Source organism: Temnothorax longispinosus, chromosome 9 (assembly GCF_030848805.1).
Source record: "Temnothorax longispinosus isolate EJ_2023e chromosome 9, Tlon_JGU_v1, whole genome shotgun sequence".
NCBI lineage: Eukaryota > Metazoa > Arthropoda > Insecta > Hymenoptera > Formicidae > Temnothorax > Temnothorax longispinosus.
In genome coordinates, this window is record NC_092366.1 from 1,992,620 (window position 1) to 2,018,706 (window position 26,087).

The following is a 26,087-nucleotide window of genomic DNA, read 5'->3' on the forward strand; positions in this document are numbered from 1 at the left end:
GTTAAGCCCATGCGCCTCCCAGCTCGGAAATGAGTTCCGGCAACCTGGGTGACTGGGTAACGCGAGGACGGAACCGTCAATGGGATAGTTCGCTGTCAATATCGTGACGTTGAGGGTAATACGGAGAGTGGTGCGCATAAAACCGGCCCCAAACAGTTTATTGTAACTGTATTTTGCGTTTAGGGCCGATTTTATGTACACCGCCCTGTAGTAAGACAATAAACAGTAAGTCCTGATACATGTATATGGAGCAGTGATGCAATTTTAACTTCCATATATTACTTAAAAAATCTTGTCAATAGTCCTTTAATCTCTACACTGCACTCGTAATAAACAGGCGTTAAAAAACGAGAAATGTATATATGTATGCTTATGTTTATCATTCTTCTTGACATACGATGTTGTAGCAAAAAAAATTGTCGCGATTTTAAAATCGCGCAAAAAAGCACGAGGTTCGTATAGATGTTCGGGGTCAACGGGGCAGAAACGTCATGTGGCACTAGTTCATGACGAAGGAGACAAAATCACGGCACGTAAGCATGCAGGAGAGTATCGTTTCGTGCTAAACGCGTATTTCAGTTGTCGGTGTCACTTGTCGGCACGCTATCGCGACAAAGTACTAGGTTCGCGGTGGAAATTATTTCGCTTCGTGACCAATGACGAACGCGATTGGATCGAACATATATACGAATGACAATTCGACCTCGTCCGAAGGCTATGAAACTCGCCGCCACCGTTCACACGCGTGAGACAAACATATCCGTAATTTTATACAAAATTGCCGCTTATTATGCGTTATTACCAGTCGAGAGAACAGTCGTACTTCTCAATTAACCAGCATTGTTTTTTGTCGGGCAGCAAAACTTCGCCCTACATACGTCGTCGTTACGCAATCGCAAGATGCGCAAAAAAATCGAATTTAATCACTTATTTTGAATAAACCCGACACTGACGACGCGTACCTATATATACGCGGGGATACGATTGCATTACGATTTTGCGCACAACTCGCGCAGTTTGCAACGGCATAAAGTTGCGGTCAAATAAATTAATAACAATCATAGTCGAGAATAATCGACGCCATTAACGATATTGTGCATTAATTAAAATCGCCAACGAGCGAATGAGTATCGCTTACCGTGCATGTTATCGGCATTTAACTATTATTGAGTGATTTAATAATCGACTAAATTTTAAAATAATTGTTAATAATTCATACTCATCAATCTACTGAGACCATTATTGCTTTTCTATAAATATGATTTTTTTTTTTCAAAAGATAAAATATCTTTTTCTCCGTACTTATCATTGTTATCGTTACATTTCTCTTCCTTCAAGATTTTTAAATTTTTATGTATAATCGCTGTTATCTTTAATACCTTTAGCTTGATTGTCATTATTGACTTTATTAATTTTTCATATCTTTTCAAATTAATTAGATACTATACACATTTTCCAAAAATTTTTGGCTATAAATATCACTAATTCTGACTTGCCACAAGTTTCCAATATGTTGGATTCGGTCACTTGTAAGATTTGTATACTGGCAAGACAACAGTCGCACAATTATCGCGGTCTAGTTGGCAGAATCAAATTGCGAATGATCAAACGTGTCACTCACCGTGCATATCGTTGGCGTCTGTCCATGGACTTTGTTGCTGTTGGAAGGAAGCTCCGGCCCTTTCGGAGCATCCAGATGCGTCCGAGATGGCAGAGGCGACGAAGTAGGAACGTTACTCGAATTTGGAACGTGACTCGTCGGTAGCGGCGTGCCAAGCGAAAGATCTGGGCGGAAAAACCACGTGGGCCACTGTAACACAAAAGTTGATATTATTCAAGACATTTCATATTATTCGCTTTGCCTACATAATCCCCATTAGTTTCGATAACAAGTTGTTGCCCTATATGAATGTGTCTATTTTTTCTTGATTACAGATACTTACAATTAGGTGAATTTATTGTAGGTATATTTTAAACTATAGCAACAAAACAAGAATTTGAATGGACATTATCTTTTATAATTTACAACTTTATAGTAAAATATCTTGATTAAACGGGATTAAAATAATATAACATATACATACATATTTATTTAGAAAATATATATTTAAAAAAGTAATATATGTATTATACATCAGTTATATATATTTTTTATTCTGTACACAATTTTTTAATGTATTTTATCGTCCAAAGAGAGTTCCTAAAAAAGATTACCGTCAATATAAATTTCTTTTCACGTGGTACTTAAAGATTAATTTATGGCCGGTATTTCTCTCTCTTTTTATCGTTTATCGCTTCCGACCGCGCGCGGCAACTTTATCTTTGACGCGAAAGGAATAACGATGTGACGAGACGACACGGTCGATCTTATCGGAATCGTCCCGTAGGTGATAAAATCAGCTAACTGCACGAACCAAAACAGAAAAAAAGTCACCCGTATCTGTCAACGCAAAATTCGTTACGTTAACGAATATTTCCTTAAAACCACGTACATATTGACCCAAGCAATAGGGAATAAGTTATAAGCATTGAATATTATAATCAATATTCGAAGTCACCGCTTATGATTCATATTATTTTAAAGTAAAATGCTCTTGTCGCAAGGATATGCAAGTTCACTTGTCAACGTGATATTTTTTAACTTCTTTGCTGGGTAATTTTTTAATTTCTTTGCATAGTACTTATTTTGTAGCAGTGCCAATCATATGCCGATCTACGTACGTCAATTTAAATAAGTATGCGGTCTGGCAGACTGTATCAAGATATTAAATCTTATTTATCTGATAGTGATCTATAATCGAATAATAAGCTGAATTATACGTTAGGTAATTAATAATGTTAGATATGGGCAAAGATATTTATTTCTAGCATAGATATGTATGACGATAAACACAGAAATGTTATTTCAAAAAAGTAATTATAAAAAAAGATCTATTTATATATTTTAAAAAGATACTGTTACGTGGCTAAAATAATCATTTTCTAAAAATTTGTGGTTATAACAAATGAAACGTAATCCCGACTGCTGTAAACATTTAAACCGAGTGTCGGGTACAATACAGGAGGGTTAATAAACGAGCTCATCCATTTCATCGCTCATTACTGCGTGATGTGCACGGAACCTAAAAGCCTCTATGCTGTTTCGGATAAAGGTCCCACTGTGAACGGTGCATTGGAGTGTCGCCGCGGCTGAATATGAGCGCAGCTCCCTAAGATAGATGACATAAGCCCCTGACCCTGTAAGAAGCGCACTCGCCGAGCGCGAGGTCGTCGCGCGTGTGGTCCATTGAAAGTGTTTCTTGTGGAGGAACCGGGCCCGCTAAGAGAGAAGAGGCTCGGGAAGAGAAAAGGAGCCTTCTCTCGCTGCGTGCTCGCGCGGCGCGGCGCGTCCCGTTCACCGCGGTACGCGGTAAGGACTTTTTGATCGTCCTCGACGGAGCCGGTGAGGCTGCGACACGAATTCCACGCGATTAATCGTGGCCGCGTGCGCGATTCGATCCGCCCGATAAGCTCCGTAAAAACAACTCCGTTACCAGACTTTTACGCTCGTCGCAGTGCGTATTCTTGATTTTTTTTCTCACATTCCTTTATTGCTCGACTATCGCGAAAATAAATAAGCAATTTGTAAAATATGAGAGACCCCACCAGAAAGATTTTGCCCCAATCTCTCGGTGCATCGAAATCGAATTTATCCATCGCTAGCGCGTGCCAATACGCGCCTTTTCTGCGTCGAACTTCCGTTTATATGTATACCGTGGAAAATCTTACATCACGCCATTGCCGTAACGTGCGTTTTAGTTATTTTCGTGCCCGAAGGCTTAGCATCAGCACCATCAGGCACTATTGGTCACGACGCAGTGTAGAAAGTCAGTAACCGGTGGAAGGGACACGGGAAGGGGAGGAGAAAAACGATTTCAGGGTGGTCTGGCGAATGTCTCTTGTCGTTGGCTCGCGGGAGTTAACGCCAAAACCGAAATAACAAACTCCTAAAGCCCGTGAGTTAGCGCGCTACTTCGCGTCGAGGTTTCGACGCTAGTGATATTTTCTGTTTATACCGTAATGGTAATTCGCACGCCGCGGAAATAGTTCGACATCGATGGACTCGACACGGACGACATGAATTTTAACTCTCTCCAAACTAGAGCAGTCAAACTTCAAAAGTATAAATTTATAATTCCGACGTTTGTGTGTGATAATTTTAGCAAATACGATCTCTTTTCATCAATACTTCTTAATTTTGTGTTATCATTATTGCACATTTAAATAAATAGAAATATTAGTTGCTTTTTAGAGACATTTTCGTTTAAGAGTTAACAAAATTTAATTTACATCTCTTAAATACTACAATATATTTTATATCGCAAATCAACATCTTACAACAGATATTTGAGCCAAAATTCTTCTTTAGAAAATAAAGATAAATTGCAAATTTTTGATAGAAGTTGTGATTAATAGCAGTCCCAAACATTAAAGCCGAGATGTATTTTATCCGGCCGTATGATGCAAAGTATTATCGCCATTTTTTTCCGCACTAGCATGAGAGCAACAACGGTATTCGCGCGAGGAAGCCGCGTGTAATATCGGGCGAACTATTTTTATACGAGGCACGGGATGTGCTCTCGAAAAACGCGGCGTGGTATTCTCCAAATTCCACGCTAGCGAATCATCGTTCTGACCGGCCATGCGCTATAATATACATCCGTCCGAATATTCCGTTTTCAGACGAGAATATCGGATAAAAAAATTTCGTCGTCACACACGGAAGTTACTGTCGATGGCTGAAATAAATCGATAAGATTATATTTTTTTCTGATAGTAAGAGAAACTGTGTGTAAACTTATATATAAATTTTATATAATTTAAAATATATAAATTACACTTCAGCTAAAGACAGTCCTAGAAATGAATACATTATGTTAGTCTGTTTCGACTGTTTCGTTTTAGTCTGCGAGTGTTTTTAATATAAGATAATGTATAAAGATAATGTGTAAGATAATGTCTAACACTATTATGTATTATAAAAAGTATTCCGTGCGCGAAGAGTTAAGCCTGTCAATGAAAGCGTTTATACGAGGTATTATGCGATCAAGGATCCCGCTCGATCCCGCGCAGAAGCCTGAAGACGTTTTGTACGGGGACAAAAAAGTCCCCGTAGTCACGAAATGTCACATGTTCGATCCGTGACAAGAAGCGTGACTCGAGTCGACTCTCTCTCTCTCTCTCTCTCTAATCGTCAGGAATTCCTCGTAAATCGAGGAAGGAACGCGCGCGTCTCGTAAGAAATCAGGATTCCTTAGGCACTTCTTATCCGTAAACGGTTTTTAGAAAGAATATCTTATGCAATGCTAAAAGATGAAATTATGCTAATTCAAGTTCACGTTACAGCAAAGTTATAAAGTAGAAAAAATAGAACAAATTGAGTAATTACCATATTACAGCCGTAATATAATATAATATGCCGGTAATATAATATAATATGATATAAATCTCGTAGATAAATTTACTAATTAAACTTACTATGAACTTATTCCTAATTTCTGTTTCAATTGCGCGCAATATAAACGACATTCGAAGTGACGCGAAACTTTTTGCGGTTACCACTTAGAATGATTTCCGAATATTTTTCTTTTGCATCGCTAAAGTGAAATAAACATCGTTGTATATGCGTGCGTTTTCTTCCGCCGCCAAAACCACGAAATAGCCGAATCGTATAAACTCCAATAAATCTGGAATAACTGTAATGATGTATTTGTCTCGGTTGTGTTGTCACGCGATTAGATATTAATCCATAATGCTTTACTTTTTTTACAAAAAGAAAAGATATCACTGTACACTTATCTGTACAATTATCTGTTAATAAAATAATTATTGATTACAGTGATTGCAGATTCTCGTTTAGTAACGCGTAAAAATTCGTATATGTAAGGTCACGCGCATTGAAAAGCCTTGCGCGGCAATTTATCAGAATTTCACGCGAGCCACACGCCGCGAAAGCATCGCTTTGCGATTTTCCACGGTTACATTGGTTACACGGAAAGTGACATTATTCCCGTTGCGTCGGGTGGCGGAGGCTCGAAATTTCCAGACCCCGGAGGCTGCGTCTCGTGTAATAACGAAGTGAGGATGGGCCCAGCGAGAGGAACACGAGCCAAACACCGCTTCATTAACGAGCGGCCTGGAAGAAAGCCGACCGACTGCGTGTATCTATGCATTTAACGCGTGTAATATACAGGCATGTTGCGCATATATTACGCTACATGTGGCGTAATATACGAACACACGCGCGCGACCTCCCCGTGGACAATAACGACGACGCCGACGCGACGGTCGTGCGGGTAATTGCCGCCATTAGGACGTTGTACCGCAAATGACTAAATAACGAATTTATGCTTTCCTGAAATCCTCGTAGAGACTCTCGTAGAGCAAGAACGTGACCGCTAATGGAACGTCCACGTTTAAGTTATGGGAATTAACAATCTCCGACTCTAATCGCTTGTTTATTTCGATAGAATTTCAATTGATGAGATTTCATTCGAGATTTATCAAAACGTTATGAAGCATCTTGTAATGTATTTCGAAAACGAGTGGTAGGTACTTCTCAAAAGTCTCATTTTATAGAAAATATCAAAGAAACCGGGTAACTTCCGCAAAGAATCTCACCTCTTGTTTCAACGGGTACGGTAAATCTCAATATCGAGCAGCGTTTACTCGGATGAGCAACGTGGCGTAATACGCGGCAGCCCGGAGGAAATCTCTCAGCGCTATACTCGATACTTTGAAGCGGTTTGCGCCAGGGATAAGTGAAAATTACGGTAGCCCCCCCTTGGGCGAGGAGTGTTATCTGTCATTACGACAGCGGTGGTGCTGTTTTATCGTTACAACAACGTTCGGCCGTTTCGGGATGCGCCGCAGTGGGGCCTAATCGCGCGTTTCACCGAACATTGCACTTACGTCAGCGCAATCCGGCGACGGGTATCAATTTCCTAGGCGACACGCTACCGCGAGCGCGCCGCGGGATAACCCGTGCCGTAAAAGCGCCGGGAAGTTCAAGCCTCGTGTTCGACCTATGCAAATCCGACGGCTATATGTATTTATGCGCGCTCATCCTCGACCTCCGGCGCGCGCGAGACGAACCTCCGAAAGCGAACGAGCGAGCGAACGATCGATCCCCTCCGGACACCGATAATGTCGTTGGTATCTCGCGGCCATAAAAAGAAGTTATATATATTCCTAATTTATAACAGATTATATTATGTAATCATATATAAAATGCATATATAATAAAAAAGTAACACAATATAGATGAATAAAAGTAACACGATATGATATAGATGAATAAAATTAATTCAATATGATTGGCTTATTAATAGACTTAACCATAAATTTAATTTTGCCAATAAATATGATATATTAGGCATTCACATACAAGAGTGATTTGGTCTTTAAATATCTTATTCTATCCATATTAACGAGCTACAATGCTTTAATCCTTAGAATAATAGCAATGTAATACTTTGCAATTTATATTTACTTTTTTATAATTTTCTTCCAAAATACTCTATCTATATGATATTCAAATTAAAATAAATCGAAATCATTTTTCTGCCATTTCAGTTCATGTAAAATTCATTGAGAGATCATATATCCAAGAGATTAACTCTCTATATGTGCAGTGACAAGAAGACTACATCGAGCACTCTTCCAAAAAAGTCCAGTCTATAATTAAATCGCGCACACGCAACAACGCGTCACACTCGCGCGTTTAACGAGCTCAAGTTTAACTCTGCAATCCGCGTGTGCCGACGTGCGTTCATTTAATTAAAGCGGCGATTGTCGCTTAAACGCGCAGTTCCCGCTGCGGCGGTGCGGCCAGGGAAAAAGCGCGCGACGACTAAACGGCCGGCTAACTACTCTAATCTGATGGAGTCCATGCTCAGACGGTGTGACATCGGCGTGTCATGTCACAGTCTCGTGACTTCGCCGAGCGACACCCGCACGACACAGGCCGCCTGGGGGGGCCGGGACCCGGTGGATCGCGCAATCCGCGCATCAAAGCCCCGACACGCGTGCGACACGCTATGTGCCGCCCACTTCGTGTCCCGTAATTGCCAGCGACAAAACGATCGGCGCGCGCGCGGCATAACGTGACGACAAAACGCGTTCCGTCATGCCACCGGCAGAGATAAATAGAGAGAGAGAGAAGGAGAGGGGGAGGGAGAGGGTGAGAGAGAAAGAGAAGAGCGGGCGCGTCATGCCGATGAATTAAATCGCGGAGCGACGGCAGAGAAACGGTCGCGGAATTCCGTGCGTCACGTTTCATTACGTTCGCGAAGTCTGAGGACAATTTACGCCCGGCAAAAAGCCGCTCCGCACTCTCGTCGGAATTACTCCGGAGTTTCTGTCGCTTATTCCACTTTCTTCCTCCATTATCACCTCATCGCGCGTCTTCTCGTATTCCGAATTTTAATCCTTCAAGATCACGCTTCTTGTACTTCACATTATGTATCTGATCTACACTGACCGGCAGGAATGCCTGGACATTTCGATATGTACATGACATATATGTATATGTATATATGTATTATGTCCAGGCATTCCTGCCGGTAGACTGTACATCATCTTCGTTTCGTTATGTTTTTTTTAAATCTTTTATTATATCTAAAAAGAAACAATTGAATTTCGATTTTAATTGATCACTATTTTAATGTCGAGTTCTAAAAGCTAATTAACATCACGTAAACGCCGCGCAGATTCTGATATCTTCCCAAAATTGTAGGAGAGAGTACATCGAATTATATGTGCCGAGTAAATACAATTTCTGACAAATGTACTCGTTATCTCGTTTAATTGATTCTTTACTGACTGTGCATGTATAATTAAATACAACTAATTAAATTTTATAAGTACATAGGAATGAAATACGCGTCGATACTAGTCGTGATAATCGTCGTGACATTCAGTACGTCAAGATACGACTAACGCGTTGTTACTCGACGATGAATTTCTCACACAATAAATGTGCCGCGACATACGTATATAGACATGTTTTATCTTACGTACGTATATCGGTTCAACGCGCGATTATGCCAACGTCTCCACGCGAATCCGCGTTCAGACGCAGTTGCTCGCGGGAAAAGACGCCAGAAAATAGACAGGTTGACGCGTCTCGCCGCGTAACATTGTAATTACTATCATACAGCGCAACTTACGGCAAGCGTATGAGAGAATACTTAAGCGTCAGCGTGTCGATCGCGCTTCGCCTCGTCACCTGTGCAAGAACCGCGATCGGAGTAAATACTCGCCTCTCCGCGCGGTGAATCATAATGGATTCGCGCGCCGCGTCGTAGAGAAGTCCTCGCGAAAACCACTCGACCGATTTTGCACTAATACAAGTAGTAGGAACGAGAACTCGTGAAACGTGGACTTATGTAACAGCAATTACGTCTTACTCCGGTTATTAATCGTAATCAAGTAGAGTTTCTATATCTTCCTCAGCGACGGAAAATACATTTGTATACAATACATGTATGTAAATTATGCATACACATGTGATATATATTCTGCAAAACTATTCGCTATAAAATAGTTGGTTTTGTAACGTTACGTTGTCCCTTACATCTTTTCTTGTCGTTCTTTTACTTTTCTTCCCCTCTTTCCCCCATTTTGTATACTCTCTTTCCGAAGGTTTTTCTTTTATTGTAGACAAATGTCTATTTTTTTTTCATTTTTTTTCTTTTTCAAAGAATAAAGGATATTTTCTTTGTCAGCATTTCATGGAACTGACTCGAAATTTGCTAGAACTCCTCACTAATAAATTTTTCCAGGCGACTGATTATACACATTTAGCGTTAAACCGAGAAAATGCGTCGTGTTCTAAAGCGACCGCCCCACACGCGTAATTGCAGGTCGCCATTTTTTCTGAAAGAAAGGAGGGGCTGCGAAGACTGACTCCTCTCGACCTATCGACTAAAGGTGCATTACACCGTCCCTTCGGTCGTCGCGTAGCGGTGCTTTAAATAAGAAATACGCTAATGTCGTAGCGCGAGCAAGGAAACGCCGATGGCAACGGTAATTCGCGGCAGGGAAAAGTCGTTGGCGTTTCTCCCTCGTGCACGCGCCTTTATTTGCTATTTTATGCAGAACGTGTTCCATACGTGCCGCACTACGCGTGTCGTCGTGCAAGGCAGTTCCAAACCGTTTAAGAAGGGAACCACGTGCGTTTATTCGTATGTTCGTAGCGTATTCTAGACATGACGTTGAAGGAAATGGCGCTGGAAGAATACTTCGTTCCATGTTAAATTTTTGAAATAACAGTAAGAACACAGGACGCAATATATAAGCAATAATAAGCTCAGGAAACCCTTAAGAAATATATGTGGAACAAATTTGTGAAAAAACCGCGGCTCAAGGATATGTGTTTAACGCGAGATAAGATATTTACGCTTCTCTCTCTCTCTCTCTCTCTCTCTCTCTCTCTCTCTCTCTCTCTTTCTCTCTCTTTCCAAGCGTATACCCGATAACTAATTGCAAGCGCATATACCGAGTGGGCGTGTACGACGCGCATGCATCTCGTGTAACGAACACCGAGGACGATCCTTCGCGACGTCGCTCCTGCCGTTTTTAAAGATGTCAGCCGCCGGTTCCCCGGTCTCAATTAATTGCGCGCACGAATTATGCGCGCGGGACAATGCTATCGGGAATCTCGCGAAACCCCTGTGGGGCACGACGCGACCACACGCAGCACGCATTAATTCCTCTATTACGGGCATTGTGGGCCCGCGTGTATCTACCTACCAGACGTACGCGCCGGGTTGTTGCGTACACCGCGTATACGCCCACGAACATGATATCGGATATCCGAATCCGCGATCGTTATTGCAATCTTGACGAGTTGTCTCCTCGTCGTTATTACGAAGAATTAAAAATTTAAAAAAGAATGAAAAGTTTCCTCAAAGACAAAAAATCATTTACCTGCAAAAAGTTTCGAAGTAATTATTATTTTTTTGCGTGCGAATATATACCTATTTGCCGCGTTTCTGCGAGAGAAAGAAATAATTACGACGCGGCAACACAATGCAGCGCGTGTTACCGAGCCGAGCAGTGACCGGTACACTGCAATTCGGCCATTATTGCGGGAGTCATTTTACGACACAATGGTGGAAAATCCGCCCGTAACTCGTTCTAATGGCGATATTACAAGCGGCCGCGGTCCATCATGAATAACACCGCGGCAACAATGTTGTCGAATATCGAACCGATGCGACGTCATTGTAACCTCGCCGCTAACGAGCCGGCCTCATTGTTATCTCATCGAGTTTCCCGATAACCAATGTGATCTCAATAGGCGCGCACTATCCTCAAAACTCCGTTTCGTCGATTCCGCGGGCAAGGGCGGCTGAATCAATTCGGCACGTATTAACGAACGTCGAAATTCTCGATGCAAGAGGCAACGTGTACCGAGAACAAAATACATTTTACCTATGCGAATGTTTGCGACTCGCAATTTGACGTTCGTAATCATTAATCTTCGCGTTTCCGCGTTACTCATAATTAATCTGCAAAAAATCCTCGAGACTCTGGCCTTCTCGTCTACAATGTGCTCAAGTAAGCTAAATTTCAAACTTACCAACTCGCAATTTAACAATTTCGATCTTGCAATTTGACAATTTGGTCGAGCACCGCATATTACTATTCTCTGCGAGATCAGCCTTCGTGTTCGCGAGATGTGGACGACGCGCGATCGTGCAAATGCTGACTACCTGTTGAGAGACTACCGCGAGCGGAGAAGAAGCGCAAACGCAGGGAGAACGGCAGAAGAGAACCAACCCAATTAAAGCGCCGAACGCGTCCTAATTAACTCCTCAATTACACGGTTCCCCTCTGATTTCGGGCAAACAAAGAAGGCGGGCCAGTTACCGAAGAGCAGGGTCACCAAAGAGTATATTTCCCTGCCACCCTCGACAAACCTTTCCCCTTCCTCTTGGACCTCACGCTTCGTGGCTTGCCGTGTTCTACCCCACCGATACCTTTCCGTACGTTAGCCCCCTTCGTCCCCCTTCCCGTTCCCCGTCCCCCTGAGGCTCTAGGTACACATTATAATTGCGCATATTAAAATGGCGTCACGACTGCGCCAGCCAGCCAACCAGCCATCCATCCATCCATCCATCCATCCATCTAGCCAGCCGGCAAGTCAGCCATCTTTAATCAATAATGGAGCATCAGGGACCATGACAACAGATACCCTTTCCCGGGGTTTCCGTCTCGTGGACCTCTCCCCCTTCCTCAGCTTCTACCCTTAGGCAAGGGTTGGCAGTCTTCCTCCTCGAGTTCGGATACGGCCGCGTCGTGTTACGTTCCTCAACCCATCTCACCCCTTCTCGTCCGCCAACTCTGAAAGTCCGTGTAACTTGACAAAATAATCCCGTCTCGAATGTCCTCTGTAGGGAGAACACGTCCTCGATTCGGTACATTGTTAAAAGTCACAAGATTTGTTTCTCCGCCAAGTACATCGGAAAATATTTCCTTTTTTCCGATATCACGAAAGCGACCTTTCCAAAGAGACTCCTTCCTTTGAGAAAGCAACAATAAATTATCCGCCCATCTCTCCCGACTCCCGTTGCGGACTTTCCCACAGAGGAAGAATGTTATTTGCTGGACGAGGAGGCAGCCGACGAATTAACTTTGCGGAAAATCGTCGCAATGGAGGAAAAAGAGTCGGTCGCCACATTTCGCGTGCGAGAAAAAAAAACATGCAGGACGGCCTTCGCCATGAAATATTGAATCACCGGTAACAGTTGTTGATTCTGTCGTATTACCGTAATAGAGGAATGTAAATACTTACGTGAGTAGGGGGACACGCGGGTACGCGCGCAGCGCAGGTCGGCCGATCGTGGAGCGAAGAACCCCGATGCGGTGGAGAGGAGCTTTCCAAGCGGAACGATGCACGGCGGGCACGTGCGAAACGTACACGCGTTTCCTCGCACGCACCGTAGTCGTATACGCACCAACCGATCTCTATATCTATAAACATATATATGTGCGCACACGTGTGTCGCGTGCTGCGCTCTTGCGTGTTCACTGCCATCGATCGACCGTCAAGAGCCATACGCACCTGTCAACGTGTCATTATACATCCGGTACTTCGGTTTTGTGCACCGTGACACACGTGAAAATGACGGTTTTTGGCTGACGCGCGGGGGATATATTACACGGCCTATTCACGCCACGCTAATAATGGCCGGGATTGTAATAGAAAGCCCGCGCATTTTGCCCTTGGGCTGGATCCAATCTGTTGTTGCGCCATTTAAGGCCCACTTTCGCTCGCCATTATGCCCGACGACGTTCGCCGTCATGACACAAAAACGTCATGGCCCGAGAAGAATCCGAAATTGTATCTGACGTCATCTCGTTGAACGTGATTTCATGAGATCAAATATCATGGGATTTGGAAGATTTACATTACGCAATAACACTTTTTATCTTTATTGTTTACATAATACAATTATTTCGTTTATCTAATCATGTAAGCGGGCTTTTAGAAACAAAGGAATTTTATAAATTCAAACTCATGTTATTGACATTTTGAAGCTTCTAGAGAAAGAACAGCGAATAACTTATTTTCATGCGCGATATTTCGTCTCTTCTGCATATCACAAGGACGATAACGCCAATTGCTCACGTTGCGAGCAATCGAAAAAAGTAATACGCGCGGTATCCAACGGCGATGCGGCCGAACGAGTCAATTGGATGAATCCAGCGGCGCGGCGCGGCTCGTGCACCAGGCAGAGGGATACGAAATTAATAGTGTCTATGCGCGGGAACAAGACGAGAGCGAGGGCATTATCGTCCCTCGTTTGGGCATTGGGAGCGTGTAAAGGCATGATGCAGAGCCGGGGCGGCCGCGGTCCGGCTCAAAGCGACGATCCACCATTGCCGGACACGCCGGGGGCGCAACAGCTTGATACATCGTTACACGCTGTTCCTTCCATGTGCCCTTCTGCAACATCTCCCCCTTTTCATTCCTCTTCCCTCCCCTGCCCCCGCGCCTCTGTCTCTGTCTATACCTTGACCACCGTCAGGTCCCCATCCCGCTATCTCGTTCCCTTGTATCGATGCACCGTTGTTCCCCTGGACACCCCCTGCTCGAACTAAACCCAAAGCCGACGCCGACGCGGCGCTCTAATACGATCTCACGATGGACGGCACCGTGCGAGCTGTAAAGCTCAGTTTACACCGAGCCAAGGCAGCCGCCTACGCGACCGAGCCGGTCTTTAAATCGCGCCCATGCCGCGCCGGTGCATCGCGTAAAAGCCGGTGCCCGCGTTATACACTTTGCACCAAGATCGAATCGAGAAAGTCAAAGGATTCAACTTACGCTGCACGACATTTTATTTTCAAATAATTTAATATTTTTGTGTATATTAAAGATTATGCGATTTTAAAGGGCTACAAACATCACTATACTACGTGTGCAATATTATGCGCATGAGATTATTTTCTTTTTACCTCTTGGGACAAAGTACGATTGCATAACGTACCGAGACGTACGTGCGTGACTATACGTAGAAGAATTTTTCGGTAGCGAAGAATGTTGTGCGTAGAACCGGTTGCCCAAGAACGCGAACCCTCATCGAACGGTAGTCACGAGACGCGAGATATTATGAGAGGAAAGGAAGAGAAAGAGAAAAGACACGCGAGCGGAACGGTGACACGAGCACGTATCTATCCAGGAAATATACGAGACAAGGAATGACTGCCGCGAAGTTAAAGGCGATCACACACAGAACTATCCGCGAGTCGTGGCAGAAAATTGTGGGAAGTGAGACGATAAAGGAATCTACTCGGGTGGAACTATGATATTCTCATCTCATCATTGTTATGCATTTTTTTTTATTTTAATATTAATCAGTCGACTGGGAAAATAAATTTTATCTCGTTCAATTAAGGTGCCACTTAAAGTATATTTGAAATTTCAAACGTCCGAATTGTACCCACTTAATTTTTAAAACTGCAGATAAATTATTTTATATTATAACGTTGCGTGATAAATAATAAATATATGCGATGACGTGTGTATAATAATTGGCGATCGCCAATCTCGGCGATTTAAAAATGCGCTTGAAGAGCGAGCTGCGGACGCGAGGAATTATAAATTCTCGGACATCGAGTAACAGAGATGTAGCCGATAGGATATACATCGCCAAGCCTGGGGTCAAGATGGAGCACGCGCGCGGAGTTATGTGAACACGACTTTAAAGCGCCCAGGGTCGCAGGGACATCGAAGACGTGCCGCTGCTCGCTGCTTTATGGAGGCATCAATTACTTTAATATTCGCGGCCGTAACACCCCGGTGCAAACGTGCACGCGCGCGCCACGCCGCCGCTGCATAGTCGGCGCGCTATTGCGGGTCGCGGTAGGTGTCAGCGGTCGTAAAGTCAGCGGCGCGGCCGAATGGCGCTTTCGAGCATCCTCGAGCTGCTTTTCGTAGCAGTAATCGGTGCGGTATACGTGGAACACCGGTCGAATTAACGTTTACCACGGCAAGGAGAAAGAGAAAAGCGCGCGTTTAACGGCGCAATAATCGTACCCTCGTTATGGAAATCGCGCTCGATTTACCGAGGCTCATACGTAAGGACTTATTACAGGCGGAAAAAAAGACGCAGCCGAGATCTCAGATGCCCGGCGCGTCAAAAGCGGTGAAAGAGGCAAGGAGCCTATATCCCAGGCGAATTCTATTCTGTTCTCAGTTCTCACGGAAAGGACACGTGTTTCGGCGTCGACACGCCCGTGACGATGCCGATTTCGTGCGTCGTGGGTATACCGATATTATCGATTCACGGCGATCATCGTAATTGCAGCGTTCGACCTCGGCCGAGCGCGGAACGATGATGAATGGGTGTCGTTGAATGGCGGAAGAGAAAAGAGATCGGCTCTCGGAATTACGAAAGCCGGGGAACGGCGCTCTAATGCAAATTGCGACTCACGGCGGCGGCAGCGGCAGCGGCGGCGGCGGTGTTTAATCGATCGTTTGAGCGTACACTCTGAGGTCAAGACTGGACGCTCATTGAAGCGACGTTGAGTGGTGTCGTCGGGGTCGGTCAACAAGAAGCGTATCTATCTCCTCTGAGCGGCGTCAATTACTTTAATGGCAGGCGATCATAATGCCTTGCGATAGCCGAGCTCTCGCGAGAGCTAGTGTCAGTGCTTATAATACGTAGCGACGGCCAATAAGCGGCCATTCCAAGAGTGTCTCTTTGTAACGTACTTGCGAGGTCGTAACGTATCGTCACGATTATAATGAGGCTGGCCGCTCGAGCTCGCGTACATATCCAAGCGGTAAAGCCGTAATGAAGAGCCGAGGGACAACGTCATTGTAATAATTTTGTTTCACTTGCGCCGATAATGCTATAAATTTTTATGTCCCATAAAAACATGCTATTATCATATTCTTGCATTTTTAGTTGATACTTATCAATCTGGAATCTCTCTTCGTCAAACTATGCCCCGAGCCGCACAGCCGTAATCTTAGCTGAACGTAGCGGTGTATATATCCACAATACTTACGTCGCTGGGAGCAATTACTAATGATACGTAATGCTAATCAAAGCCAATCAAAGCGTCGGGCATGTCACAGAGATGCGCGGATAGAGGATAATAAGCACGTGACAGTAAATGTCAACTAAAGATGTTTCATAACAGACGAATATTCACGCACACAAATTGATGTTTATTTTGCAACGTTGTATTATCTTCGTTCAGACCTTTGACTAGATATTTATGGATTGCTAGTGGCTATAGATCTGCGTCTCACGAGCGTCGTATTACGACGATAGGAAAACACGTATATAGGTATTTCTATTTTATGTTCGTGCGATTTAATTGGGAACACAAGTCAAAAATTTGATGTTAAATATATTAATTGTAAATCTAATGCAGATTTTATAAGCGACTTAGAATTATATCAATAATTCATAGTTACATTCAAAGGTCAAGATAGCGTATCGCACATAGATAAAATTAAAATTTAACTACTTTGTAAAGAAGATATTTTTTCAGCCATTATTATTATCTCGACATTATAGCTGTCAAATAAAAATTTAATTATTATATGTAATGAAAAAGACATTTATACTTTTCGTTGAATTAACATTATGACATATCTCGGTCATCAAACTGGGAGACACTTTGTGTTCGTCGAAGCGATGGAGGGGCGATTCAAAATGAGTCATGAGAAACTGTTCCCGACAATCTATTATATTATATATAGATATTGCTAACGAATGCAACATTGTCCCTCCGGCATACACAGTTTATGTTCAGTATTAACACAGTGCGCTCTCGCGGATTTCGTATCCCGCATGGAAACACGCAGGTGCGCCACGATATCAATGCACTCTATTAATCGTAGAGAAAAATTGTATGTATATTCCCCGCCCGATTCCACGATGCTTATGACATTTACGAAGTCTCACCGCGATCGACGGCGCAAGAAAACGATATTACGTAATCAAGAAAAAAGTTCTCTCTCTCTCTCTCTCTCTCTCTCTCTCTCTCTCTCTCTCTCTATCTCTCTCCTTCTGCCACTATATACGATAAAGAATTAGCGCGTATCATTCTCTTGTTGGTTTACGTCGACAGGCTGAGTTGAAAATGCACGCGGTTCTCTCAGTCGATCGCGGCACGCGAGCAGAACTTAATTAAGCCGCGGCTTTTAGGTCGCGCGAGAGCGGGAGATTATGGGAGCGCGATTAAGAATGAGAAACGCGATATCGCGTTACGGTCGACCGGTTAAAAATTATCGGCCTTTTGCTATGTAAGTATAATCACGTATTTTATTGCGGAAAAAGAAACTGATGATTAAAAATCAACCGTTTGACCAAGAGTTTCATTAAGTAGGAGAAAGCTACAGATTTGTTACTGTATAATTAATTCATTACCTTTTTAGCTAGCTGACATTAATAATTATTATCAAAATACAGGAAACTGTAGTAAGAAGAGAGAACAGGGGAAGGAAGAGAAATTTTGGAATCCACCTTTCAACACAATACTGGCTGTCATAGTCCCATATTCCTAATAAAGAACGGGACATCAGCCGTCGACAGCCGCACGATAGGGCGCGTGCACGCCGAAACCGCAGGCCCGCAGCCGCACGCTAATTATTTATTCTTCGTTATGCCCTCTTTCTGACTGGGGTGACGATTCTCTCCCTCTGATTATGGTTTGCGGATCTGTCTGGTTTCCATAATCGTTTGCGGGTATCACATTGCGTTCTATCGTTTCCACCGGCCGAGATTTCTTTACTTTGACTCTCCATTCCGTCGATTTAACGATATTAATACATATTTCGACACATTAGTAGTAATACTATTAATCTCAAATTTTATCGATTTAAGAGATGGCAAATGTGGATATAACGGATTGTTCTATATTACGCGTTGGAATTACTTTCGGAAGTTCAATAGCGGCCACATCGAAGAAAAGATGAAAAATAGCGGCAATCAGAAGACACCGCAAGAAATGAAACAAGATATCCGTTAAGCATCAACGAGAATACGAGTAGTTAAATACCCGCCATTAATTATTCATACGCTGCAACGAAGTGACACGCGTAACGCACACACGCGTGATTGCACTTCGAGCAACTTCGAGCAATCGGCGACGTACAGGCTCGTTCGTACAAGTGCGTCTATTTCTTGTCATTGAAATGCCGTTTATTTTGCAATGATAACTAGCTACTACGAGCATGCTTTTTTCATTGCATATCGACTATCGTTAAATGGACAGACGTAAGAGCATATACAAAGCCAAGTACACATGTATGTATATCCACGCAGGATATAAACACACACGTGAGTGCTATACCTAGAACGGGCTTATATATATCGAAGTCCCCGCGCTTCATAGGCGGTACTTAAACGGGTTTATGATCCAGAAAACTGGAGCGCCGGGCAACATTCCGAGGAGATTCCTCGGGCCATCGTTACAGAACGCGGGGGCCCGTAACGCGCGCTTGAAGTGAGGCCCGATGGCGAACAACAAACGCCGTTGTCTAGCGTGTTTGTCGATGATGAAAAGCGTGGCGTGGCATGGTATGGCGTGGCGCATTCGGGTGCCCGACGACGGGGCTCGTTTCCTCGACGATACGAGACGAATCGGCGCGCGGGGGCCCGGGCCCGTCGCAGCCGCAGCGCCATGTGTTGCGCTCAATTGGACGCCCTTCAGGTAGAAAAACGCATCGGCGTGTCCGGCTCTCGCGCACGCATCTGGCGAGCGGAACCGCTTCGGGGCCCCATCGACATGGAGGCGTGCAAACGTATTCCTTTCTTTTCCACGAGGTCCTACTTCTCGCGCTGGGCCCTTCCCCGCGCCCCCTTTTATTTCCATTTATATATGCCCGTCCGCAACGCGTGATCGCGCGACTCGTTACTCGCAAATCGACGCGGTTTCGCGTTTAAACGTGATGTATAAGACCGTGTCGGCAGGTTATATTTAACGATTGATGAACGACAAACGCAAAAAATGCGGTCACTTAAACTGCGCGATCTGCATTCGTGCCACGCGACGCTACGGATGAGTTCGCGCGTGCGAATGCGGATGCCCCCTCTGGGTGCAGCTTCTTGTGCGAGTTTTTGTATCCGTGATACCTCGGAATATCTAACGTAGTGTCACAGCGTGTATTTTGTATTTTAAGAATGTCATTTTATAATTGACGTCCTTGTAAATTCTTATAAATTAAATTTAAAATTTTATGAACAGTATTATTTTATATATCTTCCATTTTCATTTGTTTGCCTTTATTATTACATCTATAAATAAACGTTGCGTGTCTTTAAATTATACATACATGTATACATGGACAATGTCACACGCAGCGGTATGTGAAATGATGTAAGTTTTTGCTGCTAAGATAATAGTAAGTGATTCACGAGTGAAAATTACTCCATAATATTTCATGAAAACTACTTATTACACTAGTTTTTCTTCGCGAATATGATCGTATGGATTATAGCATGATTATAACACTATGTGTAATTACATTTTAACATATATACGTTATAAGAAACATTTATTCTTAGAACACTATCTTGAAATAAACATCAACTATCATTGATGTCACCTTATGTAGGTTCGTGTGTGACGAGACAAATAGGATATATAATATTATATTAATAATTACAAAACACATGATGCGTGTGAAAAATTGCGTTGAAGTAGCGATCAAAATCAGCATTTCCTCTTCCTAATAATGTTATCGAATCTTCTAATCCTAGAACGCGTAATAATCTTTTTTTGAAACAATAGTTAAGATTTTAGAAACGAAACTGAGTTTCATTCTCGGAAAAGAATTGACGTTTGTCGCGTGAGAAATGTTCCGTAGCTATCGCGACGTGCCGATCGCTTCGCAAGAGACCCGCAGGTGCGCGCGGTTTCCCGGTCGCGAAATTTATAGACTGATTCGCGCCTTCGGGTTCGCGAGCCGGCGCGACTTCGTCGTAAGATCTGGAGCGCGCACGTAGGAAGAGCAGAGCCGAAGGGAATCGGCTTCGATTCAATGCCCTTATTCGTTGCGGTCGTACGTTACGGAGCGTTATCTCGATACAGGTGCGTATACCCGCGGAAGACGAACGCGGATCGTTACGCGGGACGAAACGGTATGCAGATGAGTTTGCTGCAGCGGTACCATGCGAAGCACTTTCGCCTCCGGATGCCGTAAATGCGACGATAGACTCGATCGTCGTGCTTAGCCGGTCGCCCCGTTTTTGGAACGAACGCCGATCGCGCCGATTATACAGAATGCCAGCGCACGCGTTTCTGGAGGTCGTGAATCGTTTCGTTGCAAGTACATCCAGATGCATTCCAGTTGAATGGAATGAAGAGCTTCGTATGGGAATTAGGTAGTTGTACCATTGATAAAAAGAGAGAATCAATCGTTTCTAAAATTATTACTTAGTGGATTGTTAAAGTAATTATTATTTTATTGTTATCGTTTTCGTGTTGTCTGCGTCAATTTTATCAAACTCATCCTTCCAATTACAGATATTATAATAAATTGAAGTCAGGTTTTCGTTAACAAAAAAAACTTGAAAACTTGCTTGTCACAAGTTTTATAATGATTAATTGATATGTTTTATTATAGTTATTCTATTAAATACACTGACACGATTACACTTTAAATTACATTTCCGATAAAGTCAATGTAATTATTATTAAATAAAAGACAATTTTGTAATTGATTTCATTGCTCTTATACCGAGAAGAAAGTCGATTGTGATAAATGCATATCAAAATTGAAAATAAATGCATTGAAAATTACGATACAAATTAAGATTGCCAAGCAGGCACTCCGCACAGAAACGTTTCACCAGCGCGATATCCAAGCTAATGCATTTCTCATACTTTCCGCGAGCGCGAACAAGCGATAGATCTCGTGGAGTGAGTCACGCCTAGCCGATCGACGCCGATTCGTACACTCGCTGATAAGGTCGGCTCGTGAAACTCTTTAAGCGTTAAAAAGAGTTCTCCACAGATACACCGAGTCGTGCAAATGCGAGCGCTTGTTCAGATCGGTTGTTATTACGCGCAGAACCTGATGTTTCACGAGAGAGCCACCAGTTGAATCATTCTCACGTCATAAATTTGGAAACGCGACGGAAATATCATAAATCGAAAGAATTGGACGAGACGAGAGGTGGCACGTGCGCGTTTAATCTCCCGGCCCTCGTCGAAAACTGCGAGGCAGAATCGGCAAGTTCGACGAGTTAATCGTCGCTCCGCAAATTAATGCGGCCGCTTAACTGAAATTTCGAACGATATTTAGCCCCGCCGGCTCGCTTCGCTCACTCTGGCCGGCGATAAATTATAAGAAGCGGCGGATTACGTCATAATGGACGCCGAGCACGCGCATCTGTTTTACGAGCGCGGCGTTACGGTAATCGTCGAGCGAACCGACCCATCCGCCATCGCCGCCGCCCGCGTTTCCCGCTTATAATCGGCCGAACTCTCAATGAGTTCTGTATCACTCTACCAGCTCTCATGGAAGAGACGAGGGGGGGGGGGAGAAAAGTTCCCTTCCAAGGGACGGTGCACGCCGGAGTCCTCCCCTGAGGGGCAAAACCGCGGTGCGTATAATCACTGTAATTTCGGCCAGGGCGCAATTTTTGTCCAGGCCGATCGCGACGTCTCGTCCGATTTTATTAAGCCCTTCATCTCGGCCCGGTAATTTCAATCGAAGTACTGTACAATGTCGTACGGAAGCAAAATCGTGGGAAGCGAAAGCTGGTAAGACATCACCTTTAATTTTTCTTTAAGCCTTCCGTTATGGAAGACGTGATCAAATTACGTCAAGAGAAACGGATTTCTGATGTACTTTAATTATAGATAAATAATTTGTATTGCCATTCCGTGTATTATTATCTTCACTTTATTCTCACACTTATATTCATAAATAAATATATTTATCATAGATAAATGTGCATACAAATTGCGAAAGTTATTTATTTGACATTAACATATGTTATTTCGTCACTTCCCTTTGTTGGTAGAAGAATCAGCTTAAAACATTAACGAGAAATAAAAACAATTTTGTTTATACTTCTAGACACATCGATATACTTAAAATATGATAGATGTAACACCGATTGGCTGTCATAAAATTGAAAAAGATTAATGTAAGTGTAACCTCACGCTGCTCTTTGCAGGTCGCGTAACGATAACACGGTGTAACGAACTAATTGCGGTAGATTTCGCGTTACGTAGCACTTTCTTACCCTCGACATGCACTTTTTTTTTGCTTGTGAACGCACCCTTTCTCTGCATGTCATACTCGTGATACTTTCAACGATCTAATTTTTTATCGGCAAGAATATTGCCATTCAAAAGACTGAATTTTTAAACTTGAAAACCAAAATGAAAAAAATTATTATTTCTTCTTAATTATGTAGAAGCCAAACAAGATATGAATCGATTACTAGAAATACAAGATAACAAAGCAATATACATACATATATATATAAGCTTATTATATATGCGTATAAATTTTAATATAATTTTTATAATCATATAATCAACTTATATACAGAATTTAAAATCATTAAATAATAAAAATTTAACAAATAATATGTATGTCCTTCCTAGTTTATAATTTATCGTTCAATATGTAATTTAATATAGTAATATATAGGTAATTTTTCGTTACTTTATACTCTTTAGTTTTCGCTCGAATCAAGATTTTGTGTTTTAGTTTTAGATCAAAACATATACTACATATATCAATTATTATTTATTCCATCCCTGATAAACACGTTCGTATAATATTGAATACGAATTGACCTCGTCTATAATGTAGGACGGATTAAGAAATTTTGACGATTTACGATCGGGCACGGTAATGCGTCGCTCGCACGAAATGGGATATGGGAGATGCAGCATACTGGTTGCGTGTTCGGAAATTTCACGCGCCTCTCGGCGATGATTCGTACGCGCGCCGGCGGGCGAAAAATAAAATTTCTGCTGCCGCCTACGTCGTCGTATCGATACGCGATACTATCGCCATTCTCCGATTACCGATTTTATCGAGTCTCAATAAGATCGCGCGATCGCGGCGAACGCGATATTCTCGCTTTCGTCACGGAGGTATTGTTCCCTCGCTAAGTGCCATATCGTTCCGTATAATCGCGTAATCCAATACGAAATACACATAACTAAAACGCATCGATCAAAGCGCGATTTCTCGTTTTGCAATCTTGAAAAGAATGCGCAATGTAATTTCAAGAGCTTTTAAATGATGATATGAGATTGCGGATTATTATACGCGAGACAACTGAACAATCTTTAACAGTCATGACCTCAAGAGACAAGAATAACCTCTTTATGAATGCCGTTGATTACTACAGATATAAAAAGTGTGTATTCTAAAACGAGTATAAAAAGATAATAAGAGAGTATACGAGTGCGTTGTATTATTTATAACACACATACACAAATATTTATAACACACACATAGATATCGCCATGTGGAGTTTTAATTATTACGTTATACGACCTAATTTAGATTTTATATTCCGAACGACTAGATTTTCGCTTTCACAGAGAGAGGACCAAATCTATCATCAAACAAAAATGTTCAAAAATGAGGCAAAATTTCTAAGTAATCGTTCGATGTGAGGAAAAAGACTGGAAGGAAGCAAACTCACGGGCATCGGTGGATGAAGCCCGCGGAACGCGGAGCTGCTCCACTTGCGCTGTCTGGCCGGGTGATAGTGGCCGCTTCTGCTGTACGCGCTGTTGTTCTGATGATTGCCATACGAGCGCATGGTGGGCCGGAAACCCGGATACGGCACGCCGTGCTGATGGAAGTCGCCGGCATCGAAGCGATGATGATGGGACTCGTGTAGGAAGCCGTCGTTGTGGATCAGTGGCAATCTGCCGTAGGCAGCGGCGGCAGCCGCGTGTCGATCGACGTGCGTCGTCTGCTCGTGGCGATCGCCGATCTTGCCGATCGGCCCGTCCGACGACGGACGTCCGGTCGGGAACGACGCCGGCATCATGGCCGGATGATGATGGCCGTAAAAAGGAGGGAAGCCGAAAGAATTGGGCAGTCCCACGGGACGGTATCCCTGATGAGGCGGCGGCGGTGGCGGCGCCGATACTGGCGGCGGCTGTCCTGGAGCGTCCAGAACGTATCCCGGCTTCTTGTCGCCGTAGTGATAACCGTCGTTGCTTGGCTGCTGCCGCAGATAATCCTCCCGGGGTTCACCTTTGACCTCGACGCCGGCCTCCGTGGGCTCGGGCATCTCGACTTTAACCCTCACACCGTCGTTCCTGTCTACGCCGGGTTCGCTCTTGATCGCGAAACCGATCGGCGATCTCGCCGTGGGACTCGTCGTACCGGAGTCCTCGTCGCAGCCACCTACGCTGGCCTGCTGCATTCTCGGGAGGTTCACGCCGACTCGACACCGCGGCGGCGTTCCTCGTACGACCGTGACGGCGTCATCGTCCTGCGAATTGATGATACGGTCGTCGTCGGGCTGCAATTGTCGGTCGAAAAAATCGGCTGTTGACTAACTGCGAGATTGCGCGAGCAAGGCCAAGCGGAAAACACTGTCGTGGACAAATGATAGTGGGATCGGATGCGCATTATTTAATTGCGAAAGTTACTTGAATCCCTGGAATGGTCCAGCTTTTCCGCGAATCGGAAAGGAACGGATTAGGAGGATAGAAGCGTTCTCTCTCGCTGCGAGAATTCCGTCAGAGCGTCGCATTCGGCGCGAGGAACGCATTCAGCGCGCGCTGTAAACGCATAGCTGACGTATAATCCTCCGGAGCATTCGTGATCGTCTTAGTCCCACATCGTGGAATTTCCCGATGCGATTCCGCGTGGAAATCCTCACACACGTACACGCACACGCGTGCGAGTCCGTCAGAACAGTCGTCGTCCGCTCGCGGACGACACATTCGCTTCACGGTAGGAAGCGTGGGTCGGTCGCGCTGGATTTCGGTCGCGTGGAGGGGGGAGAACGAAGGGAGGGCAAGGGCGGCGTGACAGTTTCCGCGTCACGTGTCCACCGACCTTAGGCCCCGCCTACGACTTCGATTTTCCCTAACGAGCCGGATCGTTACGAATGGCCCTTCCGAATTCGTCATTCATCGCTCAAGCCGAATCGCCGAACAATCGCGCGGGGACGCAAAGGGGAGGGGGAAGGCAGGAGTCCTCTCAATCGCGAGAACGCCTAGGATCGAGGGAGAAGCGAAAACAAGTGTCACTTCACTCGGGAGCTCCGATTTCTCGTGCGGTCACCCGCGTCACTCCTCTCTCTCCCGCCGCTGCCACCCTCGCTTGCCCACCACCTCCTCTTCCTCCTCCTCCACCACTTCCTCCTCCTCCTCCTCCTCCTTCCCCGCTTCCTCCGTCCTCCCTCTCCTCTTCTGCGACAAACCGCCGAGCGTGAAGCACCACGCGAACACCGGACGCGCGATTGGCGCGTTTTCTTGCCGCTACCGCCGCCGTCGTCGCCGCAGCCGCGAGAACTCTTTACGGTACACTGCCTCGAGAACGCATCGCGAGTCTCCCGCGCGGAACCACGTCAAGT

At 44.1% G+C, this 26,087-nt stretch overlaps 1 protein-coding gene across 1 annotated transcript in view; it reads right to left on the reverse strand.

The window, feature by feature from the left end:
- Nucleotides 1-25,832, reverse strand: part of LOC139818766 (uncharacterized) — a 236,510-nt gene extending 210,678 nt beyond the window's left edge. The window contains exons 1-2 of the mRNA XM_071787654.1: nucleotides 24,192-25,832; nucleotides 1,622-1,810 (exon numbers count right to left, since the gene is read on the reverse strand). Of these exons, the coding sequence (XP_071643755.1) occupies nucleotides 1,622-1,810; nucleotides 24,192-24,926 (924 nt within the window). The 5' untranslated portion in view covers nucleotides 24,927-25,832. The remainder of the gene's footprint in view (nucleotides 1-1,621; nucleotides 1,811-24,191) is intronic.
- Nucleotides 25,833-26,087: the final 255 nt, after the last annotated feature.